The following is a 25,233-nucleotide window of genomic DNA, read 5'->3' as shown; positions in this document are numbered from 1 at the left end:
CTCGGCTTATTATTTTGAGATTCATCCATGTTGCTGCATGTATCAATAGTTTTTTTTCATTTTTAATGCTGAGTAGTATTGCATTCTACAATTTCCATTTTCATTGATTTGTTGAACATTGGGTTATTTCCTGTTTGGGGTCATTACAGATAAAATTGCTGTGAACATTTGCTTCTAATCTTTATGTAGACTTATGCTTTCATTTCTCTTGGATAAAGACATAGTTGTGGAATGGCTGGGCCATATGGTAGGTGTATGTTGAAGTTGTAAGACACTCTTCCAACTGTTTTCTATGTGGTTGAACCATTTTACATTCACACCATCAGTGTCCAGGGCTCTAGTTCGTTCAGTATCCTCACCAACATTTGATATGTTGATCCTTTAATTTTAGTCTTTCTATTTGGTTTATAGTGCTATCTCATTGTGGTTTTAATTTGAATATCCTTTTTGACAAATGATTTTGAACATCTTTTAATGTACTAATTTGCCATCTTTATACCTTCTTTGTTAATATATCTTTTAAGATATTTTGTACATTTTAAAATTAGGTTGTTTATCTTCTTATTAAGTTGTTAGGGTTTTTTATCCTAGATAGAAGTCCTTTATTGGATATATGGGTTTGCAACCACTCTGTAGGTTGTCCTTTTATTTTCTTAACAATATCTTTTGAAGAGCAAAATTTTTTATTTTGACAATGTCCAGTTTATTAATTTTTGTTTTATAATTCATACTTCTTGTGTCATATTTAAGATATCTTTGCCAAGATGTTCTTATATGTTTTCTTCAAGAAGTTTTATAATTTTACCTCTTAAATTTAGGTTGATGAATGATTTCAAGTTAATTGTTGTTTATGATATGAGGTAAAGGTCCAGGTTAATTTTTTTTTTACAGTTGTTCCAACATCATTTGTTAAAAAAGATTATCCTTTTTCATTGAATTTCTTGACACTTTTTTCAAAAATCAATTGACCATATGTATATGGCTCTATCTCTGGACTCTCTGTTTCTATTCCATTGATCTAAATATCTGTCTTTATATCAATACTACATTGTCTTGATTATATACAGTTTTATAATAAGTCCTGAAATCAGTTAGTGTAAGTCCTTCAACTCTGTTCTTTTTCTCTTTGTTTTGCCTATCCTAGGTCCTTTGTATTTGCCTATAAATTTTAGAATCAGCTGTCAATTTCTATGAAAAACATCTTCTGGAAATTTGATTGGAATTGTGTTGAATCTGTATGCTAATCTGTGCAGAATTGACAACAATTTGCCATAAGTGCAGTATATCTCTCCATTTATTTAGGTCTTCTTTAATTTCTCTCAGCAATATTTTGTAGTTTTCAGGGTATAAATCTTACACATGTTTTTTCAGATTTATCCATAGCATTTCATGTTCCTTGATACTATTTTTTTATTGCAGTGATTTTCTGAGGCAGAATTCAGAGTCAGTAATTCAGTGGCATTTGGTACATTCACAATGTTGTGTAATCACCAACTCTGCCTACTTTCAAACATTTTCATTACCTCAAAATAAAATCTGGACCCATGAAACAGTTACTTCCCATTTCCTCCTCTGTCCAGGCCCTGGCAACAACCAATCTGCTTTCTGTCTTTACACTTTTGCTTATTCTGGATGTTTCATATAAACAGAAGTCGCTATGTGACTTTTGGTGTCTGGCTTCTTTCACTTAGCATGATGTTTTTGAGTACTGTAATATGTATCAGTACTTCATTCCTTTTTGTGGCTGAATAATATTCCATTGTATGCACATAGCATTGATGGACATTTGAGTTGTTTTCACTTTTCGACTGTTGTGAAGAGTGTTGCTATGAATATTCATGTACAAGCATTTTAACATTTGTTTTCAGTTCTTTTGGGGTTATATTCCTAGAACTAGAATTGGTGGGTCATATGGTTATTCTATGTTTAACTTGTTAAGGAACTGCCAAGCTGTTTTACACAGTGGCTGCACCATTTTACATTCCCAAAGCAATGTATGAGGGTTCCAATTTCTCCATAACTTTATAGACTCTTGTTACTTTCTGGGTTTTTTAAATTACTATTATTATTTTAGCCACCCAAATAGGAATCAACTGGCAACTCATCATGGTTTTGATTTGAATTTCCCTAATGACTAATTATGTTGAGCATCTTTTCTTGTGCTTGTTGTCTGTTTTTATGTCTTCTTTTGGAGAAATGCTTAATCAAGTTCTTTGCCCATTTTTAAACAGGGTTGTGTGTATTTCTGTTGCTGAGTTCTTTATATATTCTTGATACTATTTTAAATAGTATTACTTTTTAAATTTCAATTTCCTATTGCTTGTTGCTAGCATATACAAGTACAATTGATTTTGTCTATTTATGTTGTATCTTGCAGTCTTGCTTTCCATTTCTATCAATAGTAGGTATTGCCCTTAGGATTTTCTGTATAGACAATCATGTCATCTACAGATAAACACAGTTTTACTTCTTCCTTTACAATATGTATACCTTTTATTTTTTTTCTTGCTTTATTGCAGTTGATAGAAATTCCTGAAAAATTTGTGCATTGAACTGATGAGAGTGGACATCCTTGCCTTATTCCTGATCTTACAGAGAAAGCATTCTTTCTTTTATTATTAAGCATTATGTTAGCTATAGTTTTTTATTCACAGATTTCCTTTTTCAAGCTGGGAAATTTTTCTTCTATTTTTATATTGCTGAGATATTTTATCATGATAATTGCTGGGATTTATATAATGCTTTTCTCCATTTATTGATATCATCAATGTGGCTTTTTTATTTCTGGTCTGTTATCATGATGAATTATATTGATTGATTTTTGAATGTTAAACCAATCTTTCACTCCTACGGTAAGCCACACCTGGTCATGACTTACTATAATCCTTTTTTTTTTGACCCTGAATATCAGTTTTCTTTTCTTTTTTTTTTAAGACTATTTTCTTATACAGCAGATTGTTATGAGTTATCTATTTTATACATATTAGTGTATATATGCCAATGCCAATCTCCCAATTCATCTCACCACCACCTCCACTACCCCCACTGCCCCGCTTTCCCCCCTTGGTGTCCATACGTTTGTTCTCTACGTCTGTGTCTCTATTTCTGCCTTGCAAATCAGTTTTTTTTTTTTAACATCTTTACTGGAGTATAATTGCTTTACAAAGGTGTGTTAGTTTCTGCTTTACAACAAAGTGAATCAGCTATACATATACATACATCCCCATATCCCCTCCCTCTTGCGTCTCCCTCCCACCCTCCCTATCCCGCCCCTCTAGGTGGTCACAAAGCACTAAGCTGATCTCCCTGTGCTATGCGGCTGCTTCCCACTAGCTATCTATTTTACATTTGGTAGTATATATAAGTCCATGCCACTCTGTCACTTCGTCTCAGCTTTATAATCCTTTGTATATAAATTTTAGGTTGATAGTGTTGTTCAAGTCTCCTATATCCTTACTGGTTTTCAGTCAACTTATGCTATCAATTATTGAGGGGAGCAAGAGGCTCAATGGGAGACCTAGCCAAGATCTAAGGGTAAGGGCAGTTAGATGTGAGACTGTGGATATTTTCAGAATGTTTTAATTCTGGTTGTTGTTGTTTTAAACTGGGAAATACTATATTCACTAAAAGCTGTGAAAAAATATTTTAATGTTTTATAACAAAATACAGTGACTGTCTGAAAAATGAGAGGAAGTAGTATTGAAATCTCTAACCATAATTGTAGATTTGTCTACTTTTCCTTTCAGTTCTAGAAATTTTTGCTTCGTATATTTTGAAGCTTTGTTATTTGGTCCACAGACATTTAAGATTGTTGCATCCTAATTGATGAATTGACCCCTTAATCATTATGAAATGACGATCTTTACCCCTCTTTCCTAATAAACAGTATTTTCCTTTATAAGCAACTTATCCTAATGATCTAATCTTCCCATCACCTATCATTGAAACTGGTTCATTCTAAAGAAAGTGCTTTCTAATGGTCAGTTTTCCAAAGATGTAATGGACTGCCTCTGCAAGTAACAAAAATTTGAAACAAAGTTTTTAAAGCATGAATGAACTTGTAGCAGTGTTATGTATAAATTTCAAATATGTTTGATCATTGGATTACGTGCTTTTTGAAGTACTTTCTAAGCCTGACCTTCTATGATTCTAATTAGCTGTATATTATGACAATTTACATCTAATAATTAGATGAATTGCTTCATATATTTTCTATCTCGTGGTTCTTTTTGTCTGTATATTGTCTGTTCTTAAAATATCTCTTCTGATATGTACTCTGGTATTTGTACTCTTAGACAAACTTGATAAAGAGTATGGTTATCATTTATTCCTTTTATCAACTATGTACAATATTGTTGTTTCTTTAGGTTTTTTTATGAAATATTTTTAAATGTACATATTCTCTTCTCAATTGGATTATAAGCTTTAAGGACAAGGATTGTATATTGTCCTTCCCCTCCCACATGACCTGCTGCCAGAATACCCAAAAAAACCTAACAAAAATACTGAGCAAATAACATGGGTTCAATTAGTATTATACTTATTAAAAGGTGGAATTAGTTTTCTTGCACTAAGTGCCAGAGAAGAGAAAGGCTAGGTTTGGTGTTTTACCATTAAGACAGAAGGTGTTGGAATTTTAAATCAAATTCTAGAGTTGAATCACAAGGAAAGGAACCTGTCACTTTTTGTACAATGACAAGGTCAGTATATCATTGAACTTCCACTAAATATGTTAAAAGTTTAAAGAAATATTCATTTACCCTTTTTGGAGTTTGTTTTATTTTTTAATTCCATATATATCATAAAGTTAAATTTTTACTTTTATTTTCTTAAAGCAGTTCTTGGAACACCTCACAGCTTGCCACATCTGATGAATCCATCCATCTCCCCTGCATTTTTACATTTGAATAAAGCACATCAGGTATATAAATAGCATTGAGTACTGAAGCATCAAAAATTTGGAGTGAATATTTTGTTTGTTCTTTACACTTAAAGTTCTAAAGGAGTTAAATGAGTATTTTGTTTTTAAATAAAATTCTTAGTAATAAGTGTACCTACATAAAAACAGAACTTAATAAGGAAATCAGATCAAATTAAGGTAATCAAAGCATCATAGTTTATATATTTATTGATTCCTATTTGTAGGGCATTAAGAAGGGAAGAGGTATATTTTTCTAGAAATAACTCAGTAACTCAAAACAAGTCTTATGTGGTCTTAACTCAAAAAAGTATTTACAGAAAGAAAAATAAATGAACAATAACTCTTAATTCTTAAAATTTAATCAAGGTTATAGAAATAATTTATATATTTATGAGAGTAAAAAATTTTTTTCTTACCTTTTTCAGATAAGTATTTTAAACTATGTTTGTGTACATAAATATCCATAATATTAGAGATAAGTATTACCAACTAATTTCAGGTACTGTTTAAGGCTACATCTATATAGAAGCCTAATTACAAATCAAACCTAACACATAATAAATGGGTTGTTATAGGTTGAATGAATGAATGTCTGTTCCTAAACGCAGCTTTTTAAGGAAAAGGCTTATTGTTTGTTTATTTTTCATTCTTAGAATCTAACATATGACCTGTACATGGTTCATTCATTTACTCAACATATTTTATTGAAAATCTAACATGTACTAGACACTCTGCTAGTCATTGAGGCTATAGCAGTGAACAGAATATTCACAGTCCTTATCCTTGTAGAATTTCAACAAATAGAGAAAACAAGCATTAAGCAGTTAATTACAATAAGGTTTAAAGTGATATGGGAGAGGAGACCAGAGTATTGACAATATTCCCTTTGCTTTAAAATAAAGACCAACTGCTTAATTTTGCCTTGAGGGCCTGTCTAAGCTGGCCTCTCCTGCCTCTCCTGCCTCTCCTGCCTCTCCTGCCTCTCCTGCCTCTCATATGCCTTAGGTGTCACTGTCCCAGCTCTGGTGAACTGCTTTTGGTCCTTGAAGGGCTTTCTTCTCTTCTCCTTAGGTCTTTGCTCCTGCTGTTCCTTCTGCCTGGAATACTTCCCACCGCAGCACCACCTTGTTCCCCCAGACTTCACCTAGTTATTTCTCCACAGCCTTCAGATCTCTGTGCAAGAGTTAGTTCCTCAGGGAAACCTTCCTTGAATTTACCAATCTAAATCAAGTTCCACCACTGTTTGTTCCCATAGCTCCTTGTATTTTTCCTTCATACACTCATTGCCATTTTTAATTGTATGTTTTTATAATTAATTAATGTCTCCCCTCCTCAGGGGACCATAAGATCCATGAGGGCAGATCATATTGTAGCACAGTGCCTGGCACATAGAAGTGCTCAATAAATCTTTGTTGAATGATTAAATGAATAAATAAATGCTTGAATGATACTGACATCAAAGCCAGAAAGGGGTGAGGGGAGGGGAGGAAGGATGAAAGAAAAGAAGGAAGGGATATGGAATTAGTTTCATGACTGTATGGTCACATCTTGTCTATTATTGAAAGAATTAATTAGTGTTGCCCGTAATTAGAAAGCAGAATATTAAGAAGCTGTTGCTTTTGCTCAAATCAACTCAGGAATTGAACTTTAAAATGAATTACACAACAAGTAGCTCTTCAAAATTAAGCTTACTTAATGTTTTATCATTTTCACAGAGCTCACTTATGGGTAATACTTCTAATTTATTTCTTCAGAATCTTTCTCATGTACCTCTGGCACAGCAACAATTAATGAAGTTTGAGAATATTCATACTAATAATGTAAGTATGGAATTATTTTTTTCATTTGAAATGAGTTCATTCCTTTTCTATAATCAGGCTGTTGGTCAGATTGTTAATGAATTTTCACATGTGTAGCTTTTTTATTAGGTTATGTCTTGCTGCCATGAGCAAAAGTCTTTTCTTCTCTTCTTTTGCAGAAACCAGGCTTACTTGGAGAACCCCCAGCTGTGGTACTTCAAGCTGCAGTAGGGATAGGGTCACCGCTTCCATTGAAAACAGAGTTGGGCCATCTTGGAGAAGCACATAAAAGTAAATGATGTGTATTTGCTGAGACGTCAGTAAACAGTCAGATTTGAGATTTAAAGATAGTGTACCTGTATTCTACTTTTATTTACAGGAAGGTCAGATTTGAGTTTTATTCAATCATTTAGAATTTCAAGAGCCCTCTTGGCTTTTCTATTTTTAATATTAGAATACTATTGATAGTTATTTATTGATGGACTTGCTTCTATGCCGAGATAAGACTTTCTCTGTTGGATATGCTTTAATATTTGATGAAGGTTCACAGCAGCATGAGGCAAAGACATAGATCTATTTGAGACTGACATGCTGCCCACTGGGCTGACAGCACATTACATAGGGATCCATTTAACTTTTGCCTGGATAAGAAACCCTTAGCTTTTATTAAGAAATATCTGGTAATTGTAAATTTAAAGTTTGATTGTTTATTTGTATCATTTCTAAAATGTGAGCTCCAAATTAGTAGTAAAAAAAAAAAAATGTGTATTATGTGCTTCTAAAATATAACAAATTTAAACAGAACAATTATTTTTCTTTTCGGAATAATAGCATGGTAGTATACCAAGATGTCTTATGTGATTTTGAAAGGCACTTTCAACTTGAAGTTTAATTGAAATTTGTTTGAAGTGAGCATGCTGAGGGGGAAAAAAAAAGAGAAAGTCCACCAGTGATAAAAAAGAAAAAAAACCAAGTCAGTTAAATATGAAGTTTAATTGAAATTTGTTCGAAGTGAGCATGCTGAGGGGGAAAAAAAAGAGAAAGTCCACCAGTGATAAAAAAGAAAAAAAACCAAGTCAGTTAAATAAGTCATGTACAAGAGGCATATTTAGCCTCTTGTACATGAAACCAAGTCAAATGGTCAAATAATCAATTCAGACTATTGGAATTGGGCAAAAGTTAAACCAGTACACAGACAGGTACAGACATTTTTAGGGTGTGATGGAGTCTGTCCTAAAAATTAAATATTGTATGCCTGAAAGCTTATACAGATATTTATAATTTGTGTTGGATTAAATAATTAGCCATTTGCTTTAGCACTGCTGCTTTAAGAACACTGAAAATTCAAAGTGTCCAAATAAATATATTGCTAAAAGATAGAACTGAGACTCTGTCTCTAAATAGTTAGTACTAAAAATAATTTAAGAAATTTGTGTAGTGAATTTGTAAAATATAACTTTGATTTAATTAAGATAGTTGTCAAAACTAGCTCTTTTCATTTAGTTTTGACCTATAGAGTTTTAAAAAATGGAATGGTTCAGAATTTTCCTATTAAAATTTTATTTCTTCCAGAATTTCTTGTTATTCCCTGTAAATAAAAATGTAAAACTTTAATGTGTTAAACTTTCATTTGATGCTTAGCTATTCATAAATATTGATGTTTTTTTAAACCAGTGGTGTGCTGGTGTTTAAAAACCAGCTCTCTGGGTTAAAAAAAAAGTCTTGATTTGTAGCATTTGTGGATTTCTGTGTGTAAACAGTCCAACCATGGCTGATTTCAGGTTACTCATGCAAAGACGTTGAGCTCAAGAGCTGGGAAGAGATAGCACAGTTGACTCTTATGAGCTGGTACAAGCCGGCTGACTAAATGTATTGTTGGGTTTAATGTAACTTTATTAATTTTTGAGTGTCAGAGACTTCTTTTAAACTGAAGGCTTAGTTAATTATTCCCTTCAAATATGAAAGCAGGCAAATTACAATGACTGGGCATTAAAAAAAAGGCACTGATATAACTTAAATGCCAAAAAGTATATAAATTTTGCTCTCACCTTCTAAAATGTACAATTAAAACTTGGAACTAAAAAATATAATATCCTTGAGATTATCCTGGAAGTTGTTGAAAATAGGAAAAGCATGATTACTATTAGAGGTTTTTGTTTTTCCATACAGGAGGCTGCTAATTTATAACCTTTAACCTCACCTTTTGTATTTTAACTATTCTCTAATAGGTAAAAAAAATAGGTTTCTGCACATTTTGCCCATAACTTGACAAAATCGAAAGGACTATTGTGAATAAGCCTCATCTAACCAAAAACTTTTTGCATTTGTGGTTCACTACAGCATCTAATTTGATTCCAACTCAAACAACTATAACAGCTGGCATGGGCATGTTACCATTCCTTCCAAATCAGCACATTGCTGGACAAGCTGGGCCAGGGCATGGGAACACTCAGGAGAAACAGCCAGCCTTGGTGGGGATGGCAGAAGGAAATTTCTCAGGGTCACAGGCTTATCTTCAGAGCTTTCCAAACCTTACTGCTGGAGGCTTGCTCACGGGACATCATAAACAACAACAAAGTCAGCCAAAAGGCCTGGAGATAAGTTCAGGGGTAAGAAAACTGTGTGTGTGTGTGTGTGTGTGTGTGTGTGTGTGTGTGAGAGTGAGAGTGTGCATGCATGCATACACATACATATAAATGCATACATGTATATACATGAAGTATATATGTGTATACTACATGTATGTATATACTACAAAGGAATATATATATATTCCTTTTAAACTATATCGTAAATTATTCTAATTCGAGAGTAATCTAATTTTTGGTTATTTTACAGGTGGTATAATTTATGAAGTATCAAGCAATCTTAACTATTTTTGAATTTCAAAGGAAGTTGATAATATACTTAAAGTATATAAATATGGATTATAAACTAGATAATTCCTATAATATGTCAATGACATGAAGGCTTTTTCATACTGTACATTTACTTCTCAAAAGAGAAGAAAATATTGGACTCTAAAAAAAAAAACAAAGCCTGTCATTATAAGCAAACAAAAATCCATCCTTTGATAAGTTATGCCAAATGATGTTTGGGATTCTGCTTAATTACTTGCCAGTTTGTCTGTAAATAAAATAATTTAATTTTTATAAAATGTTTTTAAAATCTGTTATTATAAAATATTTAAATATGAATTCTTTATTCCTATAAACATTTGCTTTTCTAAAAACTTTGAGATATGCATAGTTTTCAAATATAAAGGAATATAAGTTCAAAATTTTGTAGTTTGGAAAAGTGTAGTAGTACCATTAATACTTATCCAATTATATAATGATATTATTTATAAGGATTTCTTAGTAAATAATAATGCTGTTCTTTAAAATATACTAATTTTTTCTAAAATGTATATTCTGTAGCTAATTAAGTATTATTTTAATATTTAAAGGTAGAATAAATTCTATTTTATCTGAAAAATTTCAAAGCCAGTTATTAATCTCTGGGCTGTTCAAAAGAATCTAATCTTGGTTTTAATTCTGGAGGTTTTTACCCAAAATTTTATTGTTTTATAAACCACTGATATTTGTAAATGTTATAATTGGTAGGTAGAATAAAGTACATTTAATTTTTTTTACTTGTACCCTAAAATACCCTTTGGATTAGAAGTGGCATGTGAGGAAACAGTTCTTGTAGTTGGCTATATTCAAATGTCAAAATAATAATATTGACTTTGTAAGAGGTTTTGGTGTCACCTAGTCATGGCAGGAGGTATGGATAGACTGCCTATAATTATACATTGAGGAAGCTAAGGTGGTTCTTCATAGAATGAATTTTAAAGATTTATCTGCAGGATTAATTGCTTAAGTTATTGAGGGAAGTTAAATAAAACTCATATATCAATAGTCTGTATGTTTTTGCACAGACTTTTTAATTCATTGAAAGCACTAGGGTCTTTAGAAAAACTGGACTTGAGGTGATTCACATGGTGGACAAATGAGAGTGTATCTGGAAGAAGACAGGTGAAGTGGGGCAGGGCCTGGAAAACAAGTCCCGTGAAGAAGAATTGAAGGAAATAGATACATGGAACTTGGCAAGGGTTGACCAGCTGACATTTAATTTGACATAAAAAAAAAAAAAATTTACAGACTGGTCTAGTCACATGGTATTTTATGTTTCTCTAGTGGGCAGAATTAGTCCAATAAGTATGACATACAATAAAGCAGATTTAGGCTTAATATAACAAAGAATAGTTGAAGTTTTCAAACAAAGAAAAAGTTTGACACGTTCACAAAGATGTGAATGTCATATCACTGAAAATGATTATGCAGACCCCAGGTGAACATCTGTACAGATTGTTGTAGAAGTGATTCTTCTTTCCTGACAATAGGGGCTTGGACCAGGTAACCTCAAGTATGTTTTCCAAGTATGTAGCAAGATTTTGGACTTTGTTAAACAGTTGGTTAAACTCGGCTGTAGATTTTTCGACCTGCATCTTTAATATTATGTTGACCAGTGATTCTTGATTCTGTCTTTTTTGTCAGAATCACCACTGGAGTTTAAAAAAAAAAAAAAAAAAAAAAAAAGATGGAGAGGGTTGGACTCTAACTTCCTCAGCCCTGAGAATCTGATTCAGAGATATAGGGGTGAGATCTGAATTTTAAGTGTACAACTCAGTGGCATTAAGTACATTCACATTGTTTTGCAACTATCAGTACTATCCATCTCCAGAACTTTTTCATCATCCCATATTGCAGCTCTGTACCCATTCAGCAACTCTGCATTTTCCCTTCTCCCCAGCCTCCAGTAAACACTGTTTACTTTCTGTCTTAGAATTTGACTATTCTAGGTACCCAAAGTAAGTGGAATGATAAAATTTTTGTCCTTTGTGTTTGACTTATTTCCATCACAACAGTGTCTTCAAGGGTCATCCATGTTATAGCATGTATTGGAATTTCCTTTTTTTAAAGGCTTTTTTAATATTCTATTGTATTTATAGACTACATTAAAAAATTTTATTTATTTATTTATTTTTGGCTCTGTTGGGTCTTCGTTGCTGCCCACAGGCTTTCTCTAGTTGCGGCGAGTGGTGGCTACTCTTCGTTGCGGTGTGCGGGCTTCTCATTGCAGTGGCTTCTCTTGTTGCGGAGCATGGGCTCTAGATGCACGGGCTTCAGTTGTTGTGGCACACGGGCTCAGTAGTTGTGGCTCACTGGCTTAGTTGCTCTGCGGCATGTGGGATCTTCCCGGACCAGGGCTCAAACCTGTGTCCCCTGCATTGGCAAGTGGATTCTTAACCACTGCGCCACCAGGGAAGTCCCTAGACTACATTTTCTTTATCCATTCATCCATTGATGGACATTTGGGTTGTTTCCATCTTTGGGCTCTTGTGAAAAATGCTGCTATGTACAAATATCTGTTTGAGTCCCTGTTTTCAATTCTTTGGGGTATTTACCCAGAAGTGGAATAGCTGAATCATATGGTACATCTATATCTTATTTTTTGAGGAACTGCCGTTCTATTTTCCACAGCAGCTGTACCATTTTTCATTTCCACCAGCAAAGCACGAGGGTTCCAATTTCTCCACATCCTCACCAACATCGTGTCTCATTGTGGTTTTGGATTTGCATTTCCCCAATGATTAGTGATGTTAAGCACCTCTTCATATGCCTATTGGTCACCTGTATATCTTCTTTGCAAAAATGTCTATTCAGATTCTTTGCTATTTTTTAATTGGGTTATTTGTTTTCTTTGCTATTGAGTCATATGAGTTCCTAAATATGTTTTGGATATTAACCCCTTCTCAGATATATGGTTTGCAAATATGTTTTCCCATTCCATAAGTTGCCTTTTAATTTTGTTGATTGTTTCCTTTGCTGTAGAGAAGCTCTTTAGTTTAGTTTAGCTTTTTAGCACTTGCTTATTTTTGCTTTTGTTGTCTATGCTTTTGGTGTCATATCCAAAAAATGATTGCTAAGACCAATGTCAAGTAGCTTTTCCCCTATATTTTCTTCTAGTTTTATGGTTTCGGGTCTTATATTTAAGTCTTTAATCCAGTTTGAGTAAATATTTGTGTGTGATGTAAGATCAGGATCCAGTCTCATTTTTTTCCATATGGACATACAGTTTTCCCAACACCCGTTTATTAAAGAGAGTGTCCTTTACCCATTATGTATTCTTGGCACCCTTTTCAAATATTAGTTGACCACATATATATGGCTTTATTTCAGGGCTCTATTCTTTTCATAGGTCAGTGTGTCTGTTTTTATGCAAGTACCATACTGTTTTGATGACTATGGCTTTGTAATATAGTTTGGAACCAGGAAGTGTGATGCCTCTGCTTTGAACTTTTTCTCAAGATTGCTTTAGCTATTCAGGATCTTTTGTGGTTCCACATAAATTTTAGGATTGTTCATTCTATTTCTGTGAAAAGTGCCATTGAAATCTTGAAAGGGATTACATTGAATCTGTAGATCGCTTTGGGCAGTGTGGACATTTTAACAATATTAGTTCTTCTAATCCATGAACCCAGGATATCTTTCCAATTATTTGTGTAATTTTCAATTTCTTTTATCAATGTCATATAGTTTTCAGTATACAGATCTGTCACCTCCTTGGCTAAAGTTATTCCTAAGTATTTTACTCTTTTTGGTGGTATTATAACTGGGATTGTTTTCTTAATTTCTTTTTGAATAGTTCATTGTTAGTATATAGAAATGCAACAGATGCAAACAGAGATGGTTCAATTTGTTCCTTTTTGATTTAGATGCCTTTTATTTCTTTTTTCTTGCCAAATTGCTCTGGCTAGGACTTCCGATACTATGTTGAATAAAAGTGGTGAGAGTGGGCATCCTTGTCCTTTTCCTGATCTTAGAGGAAAAGCTATGATGTTAGCTGTGGGTATGTCCTTTATATATGGCTTTTATTATGTTGAGGTATGTAGATTTCCTCTATGCCCAATTTGTTGAGAGTTTTGATCATGAAATGATGTTGAATTTTGTCCAAGGTGTTTTTTGCATCTATTGAGACAGTCATATGGTTTTTATCCTTTATTCTGTTAATGTGGTGTATCACATTTATTGATTTGCCTGTGTTGAACCATCCTTGCATCCCAGGGATAAATCCCACTTGATCACAGAGTACAATCCTTTTAATGTGTTGTCAAATTCAGGTTGCTAGTATTTCATTTAGGGTTGCTAGTATTGTGTTAAGGATTTTTTCATCAGGGATATTGGCCTGTAGTTTTCTTTTCTTGTAATGTTTTTGTCTGGCTTTGGTATGAGGGCAATGCTGGCCTCATAAAACAGGTTAGGAGGTATTCCTTCTTCTTCAATTTTTGGGAAGAGTTTCAGAAGGATTGGTGTTAATTCTTCTTTAAATGTTTGGTAGAATTCAGCAGAAACCACCTGGTCCTGGGCTTTTCATTGTTGTCAGGTATTTGATTACTCCTTACTCATTATTGGTCCATTCATATTTTCTATTTCTTCTTGATTCAGTCTTGGTAGCTTGTATGTTTCTAGCAATTTATCCATTTTTTCATAGATTACCCAATTTGTTGGCATATATTTGTTGATAATAATCACTTATGATTCTTTGTATTCCTGTGGTATCTGTAGTTGTAATGTCTCCTCTTCCATTTATAACTGCAGTTGACCCTTAAACAACAAAGGGGTTAGGGGCACTGACCTGCCGTGCAGTCAGAAATCCACGTACTGATATCTCTGCCTCAAAAACAAAGGCATTGATAAATGACTCACTCAAGGACAGGAAGCTGAAACAGTTTGGATAGAATCAGGACCCTTTTTGAGTACACATATTGTGATCACTAATTGAACACAAACTTTTCCCCACACTTAGTTAATTCAAAGATATGTAAAAAGAAAATACACATACTATGTTTATTTTTTAAAATCCACATATAAGTGAACCTGCACAGTTCAAACTCTTGTTGTTCAGGGGTCAATTTTATTTACTTGAGTCTTCTCTTTTTCTCTTGGTTATTGTAGCTAAATTTGTCTATTTTGTTTATCTTTTCAAAACACCTAACACTTAATTTCACTGATCTGTGTTTTTAGTGCTATTTCGTTTATTTCTGCTCTAATCTTTATTATTTCCTTTCTTCTGCTAATTTTGGGCTTGGTTTGTTCTTCTTTTGCTAGTAACTTGAGGTGTAAAGTTAGATTGTTTCTTTGAGATCTTTCTTTTTTCTTCATGTAGACATTTATTGCTATAAACTTCCCTTTTAAGCTGCTTTTTCTGCAGCCCATAAGTTTTGGTATGTTGTGTTTCCATTTTCATTTGTCTCAAGATACTTTCTGATGTCTCTTTTGATTTCTTCTTTGACTTCTTTGTTGTTCAAGAGTGTGTTATTTAATTTCTACATATCTGTGAATTTTCCAATATTCCTTGTAGTATTGATTCCTGGTTTCATACCATTATAGTCAGAACAATCCTTGATATGATTTCAGTACTCTTAAATTTGTTAAGACTTGTTTTGTGGCCCTACATATGAACTTTTTTTTTTTTTTTTGCTTCTGTTTTTGATGTCATCTCTAAGAAATGATTGCCAAATCCAATGTTATGAAGCTTTTCACCTGAGCTTTTCTTTTAAGACTTTTATAGTTTTAGCTCTTACAATTAAGACTTTGATCCATTTTGAGTTCATTTTTGTATATGGTGTTAGGTAAGGATCCACTTCATTCTTTTACGTGGATGTCCAGAATTCCAATCATTTTTGTTGAAAAAACTGCCTATCCCCATTGTACAGTTTTGACACTTACTGAAAATCATTTAACTATATATGCAATAATTTGTTTCTGGGCTCTCTATCCTATTATGTTGGTCTTTATGTTTGTCTTTATGCCAGTACCATACTGTTGAGACTACTGTAGCTGTGTAGTAAGCTTGAAAATTAGAAAGTATGAGCCTTCCATTATTGTTCATCTTTTTCAATATTGTTTTGACTGTTTGGGGTTCCTTGATGTGTCATATCAATTTTAGGATGGAGTTTTCTATTTCTGCCCAAAAAAGTTAGAATTTTGATAGGGATTATATTGAATTTGTAGATCACTTTGGTTAGTATTGACATTTTAACAATATTAAATCTTCCAATACATGAACATGGGATGTCTTTTCATTTATTTATGTCTTTACTTTCTTTCAACAATGTTTTGTAGGTTTAAGTGTACAAGTATTTCTCCTCCTTGGTTCAGTTAATTCCTAATTACTTTATTCTTTTTGATGCTATTGTAAGTGGAAATTTAAAAAAATTTTCCTTTTGGATTGTTCATTATTAGTGTATAGAAACACAACTGATTTTTGCATGTTGATTTTATGTCCTGCGACTTTGCTAAATTCTTTTATTAGTTCTAACATTTTGTGCGTGTGTGTGTATGTAATCTTTAGGATTTTCATGTCACCTGCAAAGAGAACTAATTTTACTTCCTCCTTTTCAGTTTGAAAGCTTTTTATTTTTCTTTTTGCTGCCTAATTGCTCTGGCTGGAACTTCCAATACTATATTGAACAGATGTTGTGAAAGCAGGTATATTTGTCTTTTTCTTGATCTTAGAAGAAGATCACCATTGAGTATAATGTTGGCTTTTTGTTATGTTAGGGTAGTTTCCTTCTATTAATTGTTTGTTGAAAGTGTTTAATTTTAATCATGAAAGTGTGTTGAATTTTGTCAAATGCTTTTTTTGCATTAATTGAGATGATCATGCATTTCTTCCTTCAATCTGTTAGTGGGGTATATTACATTGAATGATTTTTGTATGTTGAGTCATTCTTGCATTCTAGGAAGAAATACCACTTGGTTATGGTGTATAATCTTTTTAATAATGTGCCAAATTTGGTTTGCTAGTATTTTTTTGATGATTTTTGCATCAATATTCATAAGGGATATTGTTTTGTAGTTTTCTTGTAGTGTCTTTCTGGCTTTGGTACCAGTGTAATACTGGTCTCATAGAATGAGTTAGGAGGCGTTCTCTCTTCTTTAATTTTGTGGAAGAGTTTGAGAAGTGTTGATGTTAATTGCTTGTAGAACTTGGTAGAATTCTCCAGTGAAGCCATTTGGTCCATGGCTTTTCTTTGTTGAGAGACTCTGTATTTATTTATTTATTTAATTTTTGAGTTTTTAAAGTGATTCTCATGCATAGCTAGAGCTGAGAATCCCTGCTATGGATATAATCTGATTACTTTAGCAATTTGAGTACTTTAGAAACAAAATCAGAAACTTCTTTGCTGGCTACCTCTCCTTTACTCAATCACGGGATTTTCTCTAGGGTTCTGTCCCTTCTCATGCTATATGCTTTCCTTTGGCATATATCTAATGGTTTTAGCTCCCATTTGTAACCTTATGGTTCCATCTTAGACTTCTCTTGAACTATCTTACCTACTAGACTGAATTTCTTAAGGATAGTACCCCTGTCTTACTCATTTTAGTATTACCAATGCTTACCACAGTGCCTAGAGCATAGTAAGTATTCAGTATACACATATGAATGAATGAATACATCTTCATCTGTGATTTACATGTCACAAGCAAATGTGGACTTTTGGGGGGCTTATGAAGATGTACAAGACAGCTTCCTCTGTCTAAATACAATAATATTGGCCAGATAAGGAACAAATGTAAGGAGCTTTGGCTCTCAAGTATAGAAAGAAGCTCTTGAGATTATGCTTTCTTCATTCTGTTCAGGGAACAAAATAAAAATTAATTTAAAAGAAAACATAGCTACTAGCATTAACCAACCTGAATTGTGTCTTATTTTAAAATCTTTACCATCCTAGAAAAGTAAAAATTCTGGCAGAATAATATGAAATATACTGAGGAATCAGCCCATGATTTTGTCTCCTTATTTTTCTGTTAAAGAAATACTAGAACCCTTACACCTAGTTATATAAAAATATACTGATATCGGGACTTCCCTGGTGGTGCAGTGGTTAAGAATCCGCCTGCCAGTGCAGGAGACATGGGTTCGAGCCCTGGTCCGGGGAGATCCCACATGCCGCGGAGCAACTAAGCCAGTGTGCCACAACTACTGAGCCTGCGAGCCACAACTACTGAAGCCTGTGCGCCGTAGAGCCCGTGCTCCGCAACTAGAGAAGCCACTGCAATGAGAAGCCCGTGCACCACAACTAAGAGTAGCTCCAGCTCACCACAACTAGAGGAAGCCTGCGCACAGCAACGAAGACCCAATGCAGCCAAAAATAAATAAATAAATAAGTTTATTTTAAATATATATATACTGATATCATATATTTTCAATATATATGAATTTCTAGGGTTATCATCTAAATGTTGAATTGGATTTTATTAAATCCATTTATTTTATTTGGTATTATTTTTAATACCAGAGATAAATAAGCTTTGCCTTTGTCATATGGCTGTGGCCAAATACTAAGTAAATATCTTAATAAGTAAATGTTGATGATAGTATTTCTGAAAATAAGGTATGGGATTTGTTTCTTCTCGTGAACATGAATTCTCTCCTGGTTCAAATGAGAAGGTTGTACAAGACGGCCTTTAGTTCTCTTTCAGTTCTAAAGTTCTGTGGTTCTAGAATAGCTTTTTAAAACTAATTGGAAGAATAGTAGCAGGTGAAATGTGATCATTTTAATCAGTATCCAGAAATATTTAACAAATTTATAGCTTCAAACATTAGGTTTCACAAATTTTTATCATACTAGACCAGATTTATTGAAGAAAAAGTATTTCTCTACTCTTCCTGCATTTTTATTTTCTTGTACCTCTTATTAAGCACCCACTCTCTTGTTTTTGATAAATAGGCTGCCTCTAAGAATCAGACTTCACTCTTGGGAGAACCACCGAAAGAAATTCGGCTCAGTAAAAATCCATACTTGAACTTAGCAAGTGTGTTGCCCAGTGTGTGCTTATCATGTAAGTAAGAGCTCAGTATTAGTATTTTGGAGTTTTATTGAATAATTTTCATAATGAGTTTTACTTTAATTTTTAACTTAATGGAGGCAAATAATGCCTATTAACCAATTAAAGCCCAAGTTATGACCCTAGTCCATAAATTGAAAGAATAACTAAATTAAAGCTTTTAAAATACATTCTATTTTATTTAAGGAAAACATCTTTTATAATATGTTATTAAGCATATAATCAATTTATTGAATTATTATGGAATCATGATTGAAAATAATTGGATTAAGGAATTATTTGGCAATACTATAATTCTTTACAATATATGTAGAATCATATTTCTAAAATATGAAGTTTAAACCTCTGTGTAATCTAATGTAGCCAGAGTATTTGCCAAATACCCCCCAATATGTTAGTTACTAATAATCGGCAGAAGTGGAATTCTCATTTACTCTTTTAGAGGCCCTCCTCAGGCCTTCAATTAGTAAATTAAAACTATTAATTCAAATATAGTTTTAAGAGAAAATCACAAGTGTGGTGTGCTCTAGGCACTAAGATATTCACTACAACATTGGTTTTCAATAGTGAAACATTGGAAAGTGCCTTAATGGTCATCAATAGGGGAATGGTTAAATAGTTTGTCATAAAATGGAATATATAATTGAGGGAGTGCTACATGTACTAATAGGAAATGATCTCTAAAGCAAATGGTTAAGTGGAAGAAGCAAATGTGTGCATAGAATGATTCCATTTATGTTTATTTAAAGCTATGTATTCTTATATGCATGTATTTGAATGTGTAAATGCATAAAGTAAATCTGAGAAAATTAGTTCTAAACTGTTGCCTCTGGGAAAAAGAATAGAATTGAATGAAAAGAGGTGAAAGATAAATTTTGTTTTTAATATACATTCTTTGTATTTTATGAAGTATCCTCTTGAACCAAAACATTAATTTGTAATTAATTAATTAATTTGTAATTAAAAATTAAAAATTTTTTTAAAGCCAGAAAAATATTTAATTTGCTTTTGGTATGCCTACTGTATTTTTATCTGACCTAAAAATTGATGGTTACAACTATTGCATTAATAAGAATGGTTAATTTACATTTCGTATGCCTTATTTCAGAGATTAGACATATACTTTTTAAATGTTTCCATCAAGATCATTTACCCATAGGGCAGGCTTCCATTTTCGTTGTTTTAAACAAACGAGACAATATCACATACTATATATTTTTCCCTCAGGAGTAATAAATGTAGATATTTACTGGCAAACTAAAATTTGTGTTCTATTCGAGAATATGCTGAATTAACGGGTTTTGTACTCTGTAATTTATAATAAAACAACCTAACTGAAATATATGTATTGATTTTGCCTTAAGCCCCTGCAAGTAAAATCACTCTACAGAAGACTGGAATTGCAAGCAACATTCTGGATGCAATCTCTCAGGGAAATGAATCGCAACACACGTTGGAGAAGTGCATTGCTTATTCTCAACCTTTTGGTGATTATGCACAGGTACATGATTCTCAGGTTTTGATGATATATAGAAAAATTGCTTCAACTATATACTGAGTTCACTGGATATGAAAATGTGATTCTTGTAATATCAGAAGGAATTAAAATTGCACTGATCTATACAGTATTTCTTGCTCACCATTTGGAATTTTAGGACATGTTCAGAAGATTGCTAAGTATGATTTTGCCTAGATATTTACATTGCATTGTTTACACCAGTGGTGAGCAAATGACAGACCAAATCCAGCCCACAACGTGTTTTGTAAATAAAGTTTTACTGGGATACGGCCACATCCATTTATTTGCACGTTGTCTATGGTGCGTTGTGCTACAACAGCAGAGTTGAGTAGTTACAACAGGTACTGTGTGGCCCACAGGATCAGATATTTACTCTCTGGCTCTTTACAGAAAAACTCTGCTGACCTCTGCTTTACACCAGTGTAGACCTGACTAAGAAACCCAAGGAAATGCCTCTGTTCTTCCCCACCGCTTGTGTATGTAGAGACATGATCATAACTAGCACTATTATGCTAACTCTTAAAACAGTCAATCAATAACATTAAAAGTATTACATTCAAAAGACACACTTTGTCATTACTTAAATATGTCCATTTCGCTTTGGCCTTTTCTCCTTCAGCTTATTCTTGGTGGCTTAAGCTAAGAGTGTATATCGTGTTAGTAGTATATGATTATGTAATCATGAGAGTCTTATAATTAACAATTCTGATTCTTTCTTATTTCTCAGAGCAGTCACCTTCTCAGCTCTTTCCTGTCTGGGGGAGCAATACCTCCACTTTGCTTTTCTTAGAGCAGCTGTGTTGGCTTCACCTGTCTCTAATAAACTTAGAAAAGAAAACCTATGCAAATTCACTTAGAACAATTGATGCCTGATTATGCTTTTATGATAGGATACTAGAAACACAGGTCAAATGGATTCTGTAGAAATGGTAAAGCTGGATATAATGAAGTCTCTTATGTACCTGTGGAAAAGATGGAGAAATATGAATTGGAAGATGATGCAATTAGAAAGCAACATACCTATATTTAAGGAACAGTAATCATGAATTGATGCAATTTGGAAGGCATTTTCTTCTATGTTTCATAAAACTCCATCTTTGTTCCCTTATTTGTTAACATTTTAAGTAATGACTTAGATGAGAACATTAGTTATATGCTGATTATATTTACAAGTGACAAAAGGCAAAGAAATTATCAGAGATGTGTAAAATCATTTATAAATAATTTATAGTTGTGAAAATTAGAAACAACCTAAATTTCCAACAATCTATAAGACTGAATAAACAAATTATGTCATATGTTTATCAGGAAATATAATGCAGATATTAAAAATCATGTAAAACAATGTGTAAACATATGGTAAATTTTCATAATCTATTTTTAATCTTAAAAATTTATAAAATATAGTCCTGTGCAATTCTAATTTTTTGGTTTTTTTTTTTTACACAGAACAAAATTTACTTTCATAAACACGAGGAAGCACAATAAATTTTTAAAAACAGTTAAATGTGTGATTTAAGCTTTAAAAGTTATTTTTATACTTTTTCATTTTTGAAATTTGTGTTGCTTTTCTCACTAGCAGTTTTGCTTGTTAGATTACTGTGTTTTACTATATACTTATATCCATAGAAAGACCTTTCCCATTTACTCATGGAGAAATTCTGTGATAAAGATGCCTTTGCATTGCCAGCCTTCCTCCTGCCTCTGCACTTGCTTAACCAGAGAAATTGTGGAGGTGTGCATCCTCCCTTGATTCAGTGTCTCCTTGGACATTCCCTGCTGTTTCCTCATGCTTGTTCATAAAGTGAGATTTGTTTTCTCTCCTTGTGTTCTTTCATCCTTATAACCTAAACTTAATTAAATTTTACCAATTGAATAACTAGTAAAAGTTGGTCATGCTTTAGGAATTCCTTCTATTTCCACTGTTAGAATGCAGGAAAATGTCCAAGGAAAAGAAACCAAGGTTTGTTTTCAACATTTACTATATGCTTTGTAATATAAACATTTGATCTTTGTAACAATCTTGTGATATCTAAATGACCACTTCCATGATACAAGTGGAAAAACATAAAGGGGTAAATAATCTTTCAAGTTTATGCAGTTAGTAAAGGATTTCTCTGATTCCAAAGTCCACATTATTTTCATTATACCATGGAGAAATTTCTTCAGGCATGAAAGTAGTGTCTTATAGAAACTGTTTGGTTGTTTGCTTTGTACTAGCAACTGTGCATGAGAATTAGGAGAGATGGCTGTGTCAAAATATAGATAGATATAATACTCTTTATTTCCAATAAAACTATCACATTTAAAAATCCTAATTGGCATTCTAGTATTGGTGAAGCTACTTGTATCAGATTATCCCTCCTGCAGATAACGGTTATTAAAATTGTATCAAATATGAAACAAAAACATTTGAAGGCCCTGAAGAATGACCAAAAGCAGGCAGAAACTGAAGGGGAGCCAGTCCTTGAAAGAGGAAAACTTCATTGGATGAGATTTATGTTTCTGTGGCTTTTTGCCTAACACCATCCCACCCCACTGCCAGTCTATGCAGAAAGATGCAGTCTTACCAGCTGATGGAGTCAGAGGACAGAGCTCAGGACTGTTAGCAAGGCTGGAAAGTAAGGCGGAAATCTCAGAAAAATCTCTGTGTAAACTCAGCCCAAATACACTTGACTGACTTTTGAACTTTGTGTGAGGGAGACTCCAAGGGACCTGGTGGCAAACACCAGATGGAAGGCTAAAGAACCATGAAGAGATTCAATTCCTTTCCAGCACAGAGGAGGTAGTTTGGAGTTTGAGTTCATAAAAGTTGACTCCTTCTCAGCAAAGATCAACAGCCTTCAGAGGAAGGTTATACAATCCATAGTATCTATGAATATATCATCCACAATGTTCAGTAAACAAAAATAATTAGAAAGTTGAAAAAACAAGAAAATGTGACCCACAATTAAGGGGATAAGCAATTAATAGAAACTGACCCCAAGATGAACCAGATGTTGGTATTAGTAGACAAAGACTTAAAACAACTATTATAAACAACTATTATAAATAGGACTTAAAGGAAATAAAGTAAAAATGAACGGATGGGGAATTTCAGGAAGAAATATAAACTTAACAAAGAATAGAAACTCTAGAACTAAAAAATACAGTATCCACCAAAAAAAATACACTGGATGGGCTTTGTAGAAATTTGGAGAAAGCAGGAAAAAAGGTTCAATTAATATAAAGACAAATCAAAAGAAATAATTCAGTCTGAAGAACAGAGAGAAAGAGGTTGAAAACCAATAAACAGATCCTCAGGGACCTACGGGACAATATAAAGCAGCCTAAAATAAGTGTAATTGAGTCCCAGAAGGAGAGGAGAAAGATAATTGGGCATAAAATATTTGAAAAAATAACGATAAAACATTTCCCATGTTTGCTTTAAAAACCTTACAGATTGAACAGAGTCAGAGAACTCCCCTGCAAAGCAGGATAAATAAAAACAAAATATTATGTTGGCACACCAGTTAATATGCTGAAAACCAAAGTTATAAAGAAATTATCTTGAAAGCCATCAGATAAAAATAATGCATCTTATCTCAAGCCAGTTTCTCAACTTTGGCACTGTGGACATTCGGGGCTGGGTAATGCTTTGTTTCAGTGGGGCTGTGCTCTACGTTGTAGGATGTTTAGCAACGTCCTTGTCCTGCACCCACTAGGTTGCCCCTCACTGAGTATAATTGTGATTCAACAACTGGTAACTATGTGGGTAAATAAAGACTATATATTTTCTCTTTTCTTAATTTATTTATTAAAGTTAATTAAAAACAAAATTGTAACATTGCATGGTGCGGCTTGTAATGTGTGTAGATATAACACATTTGACAACAATAGTACAAAGGACAGTATGAGGTGAATGAAATTGTTTGTGGGGTAATTACATTTTACCTGAAGTAGAAAAATATTAACTCTTGAGTAGACTGTGATAAGTTATGGAATGTATATTGTAATCCATAGAGCAATCATTAAAAAATTCAAAAATTATAGCTAAAATGTCAACAGTTTAATTACAATGGAATTCTAAGGACATTTGATTAAACCAAAAAAAAAAAAATGTCAGGAAAGGAAAAACACTAATTAGGATGAATAGAAAACAAATAGATAAGTGGTAAACCTTGATTGAATGATAATGATAGTTAAGTGAAAATTTACTACATCCTCCAATTAAAACAAAGAGATTGTCAGAGCAGGCAAGAATGTATACTTCTACCACTTCTATTCAACAACATAAACTTGGAGGTTTTAGTCAATGAAACAAGGTTTAAAAAAAGGTATGAAATAGGAAAGGAAAAGTAAAAATGTCTCTCTTTGCATTATGACATACCTGTTTACATGAAAAAGCCTTAAGAATCTAAAAAGCAACCACTAAATATAATAAGTAAACTTTGCTAGGTCACAAGATAGAAGGGCAATATACAAAAATGAATTGTATTTCTACGTACTAGCAGCAACAGTTGGAAAATAAAGTTTAAAAAGAATTTCCATTTATAGTAGCACCAAACATGAAATACATAGTGATAAATTAAGAGAAGATTTGTAAAAACTCTACAATGATAACTATAAAACAATGCTGAGAGAAATTAAAGAAGATGCCTATGAATGGAGTGCTATACCATGCTCATGAATTGGAAGACTTAGTATTGGTATGATGTCAGTTCTTCTCCTCAAATTGATCTATAGATTCAGTGCAATCTCAACGAATTTCTCAGCAGCCTTTTTCTAAAATAGAAATTGAAAAGCTGATTTTTAAAATTTATATTGAAATGCAGCGGAATTACTCTACCCAAAACAATCTTTACATAAAAGAACAAAATTGGAGGACTTCTTCTACATGACTTCAAGATTTATTATAAAGTCATAGTAATCAAGACAGTGTGGTGTTGGCATAATGATAGGCAAATGGATCAGTAGAATAAAATAGACCCATACTTAAATGGTAAATTGATTTTGGATGCAAATTTCAAAACAGTCCAATAGGTAAAAAATACAAATATTGTTAGAACAACTGATTATCAATATTGGAAAACATGAACCCTGACTCTTGCC

General features: G+C 33.0%; 1 protein-coding gene across 2 annotated transcripts in view; it reads left to right on the top strand.

Annotated features, from left to right (window-relative positions):
- The window catches only part of RAVER2 (ribonucleoprotein, PTB binding 2), a 116,969-nt gene that overhangs the window by 61,054 nt on the left and 30,682 nt on the right, over window positions 1-25,233 (top strand). The window contains exons 6-11 of one of the 2 annotated variants that reach the window (XM_061184077.1): window positions 4,836-4,921; window positions 6,676-6,741; window positions 6,900-7,011; window positions 9,061-9,329; window positions 18,506-18,617; window positions 19,988-20,124. In XM_061184077.1, the coding sequence (XP_061040060.1) occupies window positions 4,836-4,921; window positions 6,676-6,741; window positions 6,900-7,011; window positions 9,061-9,329; window positions 18,506-18,617; window positions 19,988-20,124 (782 nt within the window). Of the gene's footprint in view, window positions 1-4,835; window positions 4,922-6,636; window positions 6,742-6,899; window positions 7,012-9,060; window positions 9,330-18,505; window positions 18,618-19,987; window positions 20,125-25,233 lie in introns of both variants that reach the window. The other variant, XM_061184076.1, reaches the window with a different exon arrangement.

The sequence above is a fragment of the Eubalaena glacialis genome, chromosome 3, assembly GCF_028564815.1.
Source record: "Eubalaena glacialis isolate mEubGla1 chromosome 3, mEubGla1.1.hap2.+ XY, whole genome shotgun sequence".
Lineage (NCBI taxonomy): Eukaryota > Metazoa > Chordata > Mammalia > Artiodactyla > Balaenidae > Eubalaena > Eubalaena glacialis.
This window is presented reverse-complemented; position numbering and strand designations above follow the sequence as displayed.